Below are 10,727 nucleotides of genomic sequence, written 5' to 3'. Positions count from 1 at the left end.
CAATATGGATGGTAGATAAAGGTATTTGTAATCTGAAATTATAAAAACAGAAAGGTAACAAGAGCGTAAACGGTATTGCAATGGTAGGAAACAAGGCCTAAGGTTCATACTTTCACTAGTGCAAGTTCTCTCAACAATAATAACATACTTGGATCATATAACTATCCCTCAACATGCAACAAAGAGTCACTCCAAAGACACTAATAGCGCAGAACAAATGAAGAGATCATGGTAGGGTACGAAACCACCTCAAAGTTATTCTTTCGGATCAATCTATTCAAGAGTTCGTACTAGAATAACACCTTAAGACACAAATCAACCAAAACCCTAATGTCACCTAGATACTCCATTGTCACCTCAAGTATCGGTGGGCATGATTATAAGATATGCATCACACAATCTCAGATTCATCTATTCAACCACACAAAGTACTTCAAAGAGTGCCCTAAAGTTTCTACCGGAGAGTCAAGACGAAAACGTGTGCCAACCCCTATGCATAGGTTCATGGGAGGAACCCGCAAGTTGATCACCAAAACATACATCAAGTGGCACGTGATATCCCATTGTCACCATAGATACGCACGGCAAGACATACATCAAGTGTTCTCAAATCATTAAAGACTCAATCCGATAAGATAACTTCAAAGGGAAAACTCAATCCATTACAAGAGAGTAGAGGGGGAGAAACATCATAAGATCCAACCATAATAGCAAAGCTCGCGATACATCAAGATCGTGCCATAGAGAGAACACGAGAGAGAGAGATCAAACACATAGCTACTGGTACATACCCTCAGCCCCGAGGGTGAACTACTCCCTCCTTGTCATGGATAGCGACGGGATGATGAAGACGGCCACTGGTGAGGGATCCCCCCTCCGGCAGGGTGCCGGAACGGGATCCCGAGAGGTTTTTGGTGGCTACAGAGGCTTGCGGCGGCGGAACTCCCGATCTATCTTCTTTTTCAATGTTTTCAGGGTATATGGAGATATATAGGTGAAAGAAGTCGATCGAGGGACGCTCGAGGGGCCCACGAGACAGGGGGGCGTGCCTAGGGGGTGGGAGCACCCTCCTATCTCCTGGCTTCCTCGAAGCTTCTCTGATGTGAACTCCAAGTCTCCTGGATCATGTTCGTTCCAAAAATCACACTCCCGAAGGTTTCATTCCGTTTGGACTCCGTTTGATATTCCTTTTCTTCGAAACACTGAAATAGGCAAGAAAACAACAATATGGGTTGGGCCTCCGGTTAGTAGGTTAGTCCCAAAAGTAATATATAAGTGTATAATAAAGCCCATAATCATTCAAAACAGATAATAAAATAGCATGAATGCTTCATAAATTATAGATACGTTGGAGACGTATCAATGACTACTTGATAGTTTAGTGCACCATGCTTAAACGGCTTAGAATCGAGACTTCAAAGACGTTTTGAATGTCATGGACCATATGAGATGTTCCAGGAGTTGAAGTTAATATTTCAAGCAAATACTCGAGTTGAGAGATATTAAGTCTCCAACAAGTTCTATAGCTAAAAGATGGAGGAGAATAGCTCAAGCAGTGAGCATGCGCTCAGATTTTCTGGGTACTACAATCGCTTGAATCAAGTGTCAGTCAGTCTTCCAGATAAGATAGTGATTGACAGAGTTCTCTAGTCACCATCACCAAAGTTATTGGAACTTTGTGATGAACTATAGTATGCAAGGGATGACGTAAATGATTCCCGAGCTCTTCGTGATGCTGAAATCGACGAAGGTAGAAATCGAGAAAAGAGCATCAAGTGTTGATGATTGATAAGACCACTAGTTTCAAGAAAAAGGCAAAGGGAAAGAAAGGGAACTTCAAGTAGAATGGCAAGCAAGTTGTCGCTCCCGTGAAGAAACCCAAAGTTGGACCAAAGCTTGAAACTGAGTGCTTCTACTGCAAAGGAATTGGTCACTGGAAGCGGAAATGCCCTGAATATTTGGTGGATAATAAGGATGGCAAAGTGAACAAGGGTATATCTGATATACAGGTTATTGATGTGTACCTTACTAGTGTTTATAGTAGCCCCTGAGTATTTGATACTTGTTCGGTTGCTAAGATTAGTAACTCGAAACAGGAGTTACAGAATAAACAGAGACTAGTCGAGAGTGAAGTGACGATGTATGTTAGAAGTGGTTCCAAGATTTATATGATCATCATCGCACACTACCTATACTTTCGGGATTAGTGTTGAACCTAAATAAATGTTATTTGGCGTTTGCATTGAGCATGAATATGATTTGATCATGTTTATTGCAATACGGTTATTCATTTAAAGTCAGAGAATAATTGTTGTTCTGTTTATATGAATAAAACCTTCAAAGGTAATACACCCAATGAAAATAGTTTGTTGGATCTCAATCGTGGCAATACACATATTCATAATATTGATGCCAAAAGATGCAAAGTTGATAATGATAGTGCAACATATTTGTGGCACTGCCGTTTGGGTCATATCGGTGTAAAGCGCATGATGAAACTCCATAAAGATGGACTTTTGGAATCATTTGATTATGAATCATTTGATGTTTGCAAACCGTGCCTTATGGGCAAGATGACTGAAACTCCGTTCTCCGGAACAATGGAACGAGCTAGTGACTTATTGGAAATAATACATATCGATGTATGCAGTCCAATGAGTGTTGATGCTCGTGGCGGGTATCATTATTTTCTGACCTTCACAAGATGATTTGAGCAGATATGAGTATATCTACTTAATGAAACACAAGTCTGAAACATTTGAAAAGTTCAAAGAATTTCAGAGTGAAGTGGAGAATCATCGTAACAAGAAAATAAAGTTTCTACGATCTGATTGTGGAGGAGAATATTTGAGTTACGAGTTTGGCCTTCATATAAAACAATGTGGAGTATTTTCACAGCTCACACTACCTGGAACACCACAGCGTAATGGTGTGTCCGAACGTCGTAACCGCACTTTATTGGATATGGTGCGATATATGATGTCTCTTACCGATTTACCAATATCGTTTCGGGGCTATGCATTAGAGACAACTGCATTCACTTTAAATAGGAGCAGGGCTAGCACCAACGAGACATCAAGAAACACCAAGCCGTGTGCCGGCAACCCCGTCCCCTCTAGATTATCCTCTGTCATAGTTTCCGTAGTGCTTAGGCGAAGCCCTGCGGAGATTGTTCTTCACCAACACCGTCACCACGCCATCGTGCTGCCGGAACTCATCTACTACTTCGCCCGTCTTGCTAGATCAAGAAGGCGAGGATGTCATCGAGCTGAACGTGTGCTAAACACGGAGGTGCCGTACGTTCAGTACTTGACCGGGGCGGATCGTGAAGGTGTACGACTACATCAACCGCGTTAATAAATGCTTCCGCTTAGCGATCTTCAAGGGTATGAAGATACACTCCCCCTCTCGTTGCTATGTATCACATAGATAGATCTTGTGATCGTAGGATCTTTTTTGAAATTACCGCGTTCCCTAGCAGCCCGAACCAGGATAAAATGCGGTGTCTCCTTTTCCCTTCGAGCTCGACGTGCTATACTTAGGAGGATCGCAAGTAGGCAGGCTGGATAGGTTGAGATATCTGCATGCACCCCAGAGTTCGAACCTTCAAGGGTTTGCGGAGCCCGTAATCCAAGAACATCCATCTCAATCTGCATCCTCACCACTCCCAATTCGGTAGCCACTCCCATAGCCATCTCCACAGCTCGCAGTTCCGCACCAAAAAATCAAAGACCCGAGGGATCCCTCCTGCCCTAGCAGCAATAATTTCACCGTGTCCGTTCCTTGCTACCACACCCCATGCTGCCATTGCTTGATCAGAGACGAAAGCCACATCCACATTAAACTTTAATGTGTCAGCTGGTGGTGGCGCCCACCTCATAGTCTCCCTTGTTTTTGGTGGCTGCTTTTTTCCAAAACACCCATGATATTCCTTCGCAGTGCATGCAACCATGTGCACAAAGTCGCGAGTCGCAAGCGGCTTCTCTCCTTCTCTGATCTTGTTTCTCTGTGCCCACCACAACCACCACATGATGATTATTTGCATCCTCTACTCTTCTAGAATCTTCCACAGCTCATCCAACGTTTCAATTATGCTGTCACATGTTGCCAACTTCACCCGGATATGCTCCGCCCCCAGTTCCTGCCACACCTGCTTGACTTCCCTGCATTGGACAAATAAGTGCTTCCCTGATTCTGGACCGGAGCTGCAAACAAGGCATCGGTGATCCTCAATCCTCACTCCCCTTCTTTGCAGAATATCTCTGGTCGCAAAAGTGTTGTGAGCACATCTCCACAAAAAGTGCTTTATTGACCCCAGGCACGACATACTCCAAATCCTCTTCCATCTGACATCCCCTTCATCGTTCAGGTTAGCTCCCCCGGGAGCATTGGCCGGGCCATCACTTCCCTCATTTTCCATTGCACGGTGTAGCTTGTAGGCTTGTTTCATAGAGAACTCCCCCTTTGTATCAAAATGCCAAGCCTGGAAATCCTCTGCACCCTCCCGTAGCGGCATCTTGAGGATTAACTCTGCATCCTCCTCCCAGAAGGTGTCCTTTACTAACTCATCATCCCATTGTCCAGTAGCCGGATCAATTAGGTCTGAGACCTTGGTCATATATTGGCTCCCCTTGGTGTGATAGCTCTACGTGTCCACACTCGTGGTATCCATGGGTCCTTCCAAATATCAACATTTGCGCCATCTCTAATCCTCCATAGCACTCCTCTCTTCACCAGGCCGACACCATGCAGAATGATGCGCCATGCGTATGTCATGTTCCCCTCCATCCGTGCTTCCAACACACTTGTCTCGGGATGATATCTAGCCTTTAATAACTGGGCACATAGACTCTCCGGATTCTGTAGTAGTCTCCAAGCTTGCCTAGCTAACATGGCTATGTTAAAGGAGTGAATATCGTGGAACCCCAGTCCTCCTCTACCCTCCGACTTGATCAACTTAGGCCAGCCGATCCAATGTATTTTGTTCTCCATCTCCTGTAAGCTCCACCAATAACGTGCAATCAGCGTGCTCAACTGATCACAGAAAGTTCTGGTAAGGTAGAAGCAGGACATGGCAAAAATTGGTATTGCTTGCGCAACACCTTTCACAAAAATTTATTTGCCCAACCGTGATAGGCATCTCTCATTCCATCCTTGCATTCTACTCCAAATTGCGTCCTTGAGATATGCAAAAGCCTTCCTCTTGGACTTTCCTATATAAACCGGCAGGCCCATGTATTTCTCATTATATGCTTCATTCTGAATGTTTATGACGCCTTTCACCACATTCTTGGACTGCATTCTGTCGTTCTTACTAAACATTATGGCTGATTTCTCGTGGTTGATACGCTGACCCGAGCATCGTTCGTATATAGCAAGGATGCGCTGCAGTTCCCGAGCTTGATCCTCCGTGGCTTTCATCAACATAACGGAGTCATCCACGAAAAACAGGTGCGTAAGTGAAGGCGTCCCCGGGCAGATATGAACCCCGCTGAACGAACCTCGCCTATGCGATTCCTTAATCAAGGAGGACAACCCTTCCGCGCGCAAGACAAACAAATAGGGCGATATTGGATCACCTTGTCCTAGCCCTCCCGATGGCACAAACTGGTGTGAAAGAGCGCAATTAATTTTAATTTGGTATCTCACTATAGTGACACGTTGCATAACCAGATCAACCCATTTTCTGTCAAAGCCCAATCTGTTCATTATTGCATGAAGAAAAGACCATTCCACCCGATCATAAGCCTTGCTCATATCCATCTTGACAGCAGCATATTCTACCCCCAGCTTGTTCGCACGAAAACAAGTTGATTGAGGGGCTTTTCTCAAGATGACATCGAACGACCGGTCTTCTGTGAATTGCCTGGTTCATCGTTTTTTCTGTGATGTTCTCAGCATTTTTTTTTCTCCTGAAAAAAAAAAGAAACCTGCGCCACGAGGGCTGGGCCCAGTCGTAACTCAGCAAGTCACACGTCTCTGTCTCTTCTCCAGACCTGTCCATTTGAAACACGAAGCCGGAAAAAGGGTCCCGTCCGATTGAACCAACCCGACCCAACCCACCCGCCCCTTCCCCCTCCCCACCCCCTGTCTGTCAGCCGGCGATCGCCGGAGATGTCATGGCTCGCCCGCTCCATAGCCACCTCCCTCAACATCCCCGAAGATTCAGGCGCCGACGACGACCCCGACGCCGTCGCCGCAGCCGTCTCCCGTCCCTCCGCGCGCGCCCCGCCGCCGCCTCACTCGGCCGCGGCGGACGGCGTCAAGGAGGACCTCACCGAGCTATCCAAAACCCTAAATCGCCAATTCTGGGGCGTCGCCAACTTCCTCGCGCCCCCGCCCGGGGAGGCCTCGCCCTCCCCTTCATCCGCGGGGGGTCAATCCGCCGACGCGGGGACGCCCCCTGAGATTGCCGGGATCCGGCGCGACTTCTCCGAGATCAGTGGGAGGTTCAGGAGCGGGATCTCGCGGATCTCGAGCCACAAGGCCGTCTCCGGGTTCTCTAGCATCGCCTCCAATTTCTTCGCTCCCGAAGACGGGGAAGAGGAGGAGTTGCTGGAGGCCGTCAACGACGAGGGGGAGGATATTGCGAGGCTAAACAAGGAGGAGAATGAGGAAGAGGCGAGGCATGAGAGGGAGGATGACGAGGGGAGGCATTATTTGGAGAAGATGGCACGGCTTGGGGTGTCAGACGACGAGGCGAGGGATGAGTGGGAGGAGCAAAGGGTCAGACATCAGGCGGATGACGACGAGGAGAGGGATGAGTGGGAGGAGCAAAGGTTCAGACATCGGGCGGATGACGGCAAGGTATGGCCTGAGGAGCAGGAGGAGCTGGATGGCCCTGAGCTGGAACGGGCGAGAGTAATGCAAGAGGAGGAGGTGGAGGAGGAGTGGGATGTGATTGGCATCACCGACGAGGTCCTCACATTCGCCACCAACATTGCCAGGCACCCGGAGACCTGGCTTGACTTTCCTCTGCTCCCTGACGAAGAGGAGTCTGATGGCCCATTCTCATGTAATTTCTTCACCCCTCGGCTATTCATTCTTCACTAGTGTTTATGATCATCAATTCTTCATGGAAAATTTCATGTCAATTTAGTTTGGCAAATTTGGAAGAGACTTTTTCTAACGATGCGAGCTCATGGGCTATGGTCAAAATTCATGAAACCCTGTAGCACTTATTTTAAGTTATGCCTTGATTTAACATGGTGCTGATGGAAAGGCTTTTGTGTTTATGGGGTATGTTTTAGTGTAACTGTTCATATGCTATTCCAATGGAACTATCAATTGCACCTCACTTTTTCTAGCAGTCTGACCATGTGAATGTGCTTGCTTAACCTTTTCAATACTCTTTTTACCCCCTGCAGATTTTGACATGTCTGATGCTCAGCAAGAGCATGCTTTGGCTATTGGGCACCTCGCTCCTACATTAGCTGCTTTGCGGATTGAACTATGCCCAATCCATATGAGCGAAGAATGCTTTTGGAAAATTTATTTTGTTCTTCTACATCCTAGACTGAGCAAGCATGACGCTGAACTTCTGTCCACACCACAGGTAAATTTTCTCTGAACCTGATACATAAAACATTGCATTCTCTATCATCCCAGAATCCAGGCAATCTTAGAAGAAAGTAGTGAAATTTTATATGTGGCTGTGGTATTAATCATTATCTCAGACAATTATCTCATTAAACCGTACTTGCTGTTGACTGGGTCTTTAACATGATTAATTGGTCTTGCGACCTTCTTTCTTCTTTTGGACACATATGTATTTGCATAATAGATATTATAAAAAGGAAGAATGATCCATGAACTACCGATGCTATAACATAAGTTTGCCAAGTTTCACTTTCTTAGGCTGGTGTTCAGTTCTCAACAAGCCACAACCAAACTTTCTTAGATGGATTTTCTTTTTGCCAAATTTCCAACAACTTCCTTGCCAGAAAATTGGGACTAGTTGCACATTTGGCTCAACTTTTTGCCAAACATGATAACCAATCAGACATGCCCTAATACAGCTCTTTTATGATATGTAACAATCAGTTGCCATGGCCTTTGTTGATTGAATCTTAGGATGTGGTGCTTGACGACAGGGCGTGGTCTAGGATCTCGACGCTATGGCACTGTTGAAGGATAAGGCACTTAGACTTTGTGTAGATAGGGAGTAGGAAGAAGAGAGAAAGAGAGGGAGAGTTGGGGTGCCATGCACCATAGCCCATACCATATATATCTGGCACTTAATTCAGAATCACCTTAACTTGAAGAGAAACCAATCTAAATGTCACAAAAAGGGAAACAAATCTTATCCAAAGGAAATAAAGAAAATCCTAATGTAAGATAGATAAAGGTCAAAGCCGGCCTTTGCCCACAATGGCATGTTATCTCACACATGACATTGGTCCTGTTTTTTCTATTGCACTAGAATATTAGATGCATGGCACAGTAATAATTTGATATTCCATTTTCCATGAATTGGCACAACTGTTGGTATATGTTTTATCCAAATCAAGAACATATAGTTTATCCAGTTCTACTATCATGTACCAGCTCTGCAGATTAGGACCATGCAATGCTATATCTTTTTTTTTGGACGATCTAATACGTATAACACTATCTTGTTAGATCTATTATCTTCAGAGGGCCCCTTTGATTCATACGATTCGAAAAATATGGGAATAAGAAAAAATATAGGATTGCAATGTCATGCCCTTTTGAACCCTACAGGCTTTTTCTTGATTTCATCACATGATAAACAAAGGATTCTTTCCAAGAGGTTTGAGTGGATGCTCAAATAAATCCCTATGGAATATAGTACAATAGAAACCTTGGGAAAAATCCTATAGGATTCAATCCTATGAATCAAAAGACCAACATAGGAAAAATCCTAGGATTCCAATACTTACCTTTTTACTTGTTTTGGTGTCAGCAACTGTCAGCATTCAATTATTATTGTGAAATGATGGCAATTTGTCTTCTAGAAAATTACAACTGAGAGCATCTACAACATCAGTAGCCTGGTACTTGAGGCCACTGGCTTCCTATGGATCCTGCGGCATATTAGGGTAGCAAGCATGTCAGTCAACGACAATGTGTGATAGTTTCTTGCCCAGTTCTTTCTCTGAGATTCTTTGATAATTTAGCAAAACACCATTGAAGCACACACAATATCCGCAGAAAACTGAAACTATGCATTTTTATCTTCAACTTGAGGTTGCCTTTTCCTTGCACGACCTTCTTCAGCTGATATGCAATAATGTCATTTGGTGGTTGTGATGAGTTACTTGAGGTTGTTGAGAATATAAATTCACATATAATCTAAGTAACTGAGTTCCTATTTTTGTCATATCTAGTGCATATCTTCTCGGTGCATCCCATGCATCCTGGCGTCAACAGATTCTGGACTGGGATAAATTATGTTGTACTGATGATGTGTTACATTAGGGTGGTATAAAAATTCACTGTAACTAAATCAACATCAGAAATATTTAAAAAGTGATAAATTGTGGATTAAATGCATTGTGTACTATATCTATCTCTAGCTAGCCTCATCATTGAAGAATCTTTGTAGCCCAGTAAGGCCTGGGGTGCATTGTACACTTGTACTTGCATTAATAGTGTGCTTATCATCACATGTTTTCCATAATAATATATCTATATTATATAGACAAACCGACAAATTATTCATTGCTATTTTTCTGCACATGCGTGCTTCCACATCATCCAAATTGTTTTAGCCATTTGATATGCTAGCCTGGTCCACTAACATCCATCCAATTTGAACATAAGAGTCTCTACCATGCAACATGCATAGTGGATTTTTAATGCCCCCGCATTTCATTTATGGCATGTTCAACCTTTTATTTTATTTTATTGCTTTTTTTGTTTCTACATAGCATAATTTGAATATTAAGGGTGAATCTATATTGTCTAAAATGTTTAGAAATCAAATCTCTGACCCCGTGGCAATGGGCGGGGTATCGTCTAGTTCTTGGAATGATGCAAGGTAACGCATGTCCCAGCAGTTAAGCTAAGCCTGGTTCTTGTTTTTGCAGATTGTGGAAGCTAGAGCAATGCTTATGCAACACCAGTCAAAGCAGCATGCAACAGAGCAGTTACGTCGCCATAAAGATGACTTTGGAACGCATTCGGAAGATGACAGCTCCAAGGACGTAATGGAAGCGTTCCCATCTGTGCGACAACATGCAGCTTCGTTCACCCCCATAACAGATTTTGAGATTGAGAAACATCCTATCCAAGTAACTGAAGTCGCAGTGGTGGACAAGACAGTCATCAAAGAGCAGCTGAGGGAGGATGGTAGCAAGGCCTCAAATGTTATGCAAGAAACATTTGATGACGACATAGACGATTGGTTTGACGAGGAGGCCGATCTCGCTGGGCACACCACCATCCTCATAGGCGACGAGGAAGATGTGTCATTCAGTGATTTGGAGGATGACGATGATATGAAATGATCATCATCCAAAGTCCAGGCCAACTTCAGCCTGAAAACCGTGAACCGGTCAAAATTGCTTGTTCTTCAACAGAAGAGGCGAGTTGTACAATGAAAAGGGAGCAAAATTCAGGGCCAACGCCAACCTGAAAACTGGAAACCTGTTGAAATTGCTTGTTTGTTAATAGAGCAGAAGTTTTGTGTACAATGAAAGGGGAGCGGCTCCATTTTGGTTTTAAGCTGCCCGGTTGGATGCAATGGTAATATATATATATAC

At 44.3% G+C, this 10,727-nt stretch overlaps 1 protein-coding gene across 1 annotated transcript; it reads left to right on the top strand.

Annotated features, from left to right (window-relative positions):
- The first annotated feature begins 6,072 nt into the window (after positions 1 to 6,072).
- Positions 6,073 to 10,721, top strand: LOC119294936. Its single transcript, XM_037573232.1, has 3 exons — positions 6,073 to 7,015; positions 7,368 to 7,555; positions 10,053 to 10,721. The coding sequence occupies exons 1-3, from the start codon at positions 6,115 to 6,117 to the stop codon at positions 10,470 to 10,472; spliced, it is 1,509 nt and encodes a 502-aa protein (XP_037429129.1). The 5' UTR covers positions 6,073 to 6,114; the 3' UTR covers positions 10,473 to 10,721.
- The last annotated feature ends 6 nt before the right edge of the window (positions 10,722 to 10,727 follow it).

Source organism: Triticum dicoccoides, chromosome 4B, assembly GCF_002162155.2.
Source record: "Triticum dicoccoides isolate Atlit2015 ecotype Zavitan chromosome 4B, WEW_v2.0, whole genome shotgun sequence".
Lineage (NCBI taxonomy): Eukaryota > Viridiplantae > Streptophyta > Magnoliopsida > Poales > Poaceae > Triticum > Triticum dicoccoides.
The sequence above is the reverse complement of the archived record's forward strand: the minus strand, read 5'-3'. Positions and strand labels throughout refer to the sequence as shown.

What these genes read in the sequence shown, in the direction of transcription:
- LOC119294936 (XM_037573232.1), top strand. Translation starts at nt 6,115, where the DNA reads ATGTCATGGCTCGCCCGCTCCATAGCCACCTCCCTCAACATCCCCGAA. An exon ending in GTCTGATGGCCCATTCTCAT is followed by an intron (nt 7,016 to 7,367) that starts GTAATTTCTTCA and finishes TACCCCCTGCAG; the next exon opens with ATTTTGACATGTCTGATGCT. An exon ending in AACTTCTGTCCACACCACAG is followed by an intron (nt 7,556 to 10,052) that starts GTAAATTTTCTC and finishes TTGTTTTTGCAG; the next exon opens with ATTGTGGAAGCTAGAGCAAT.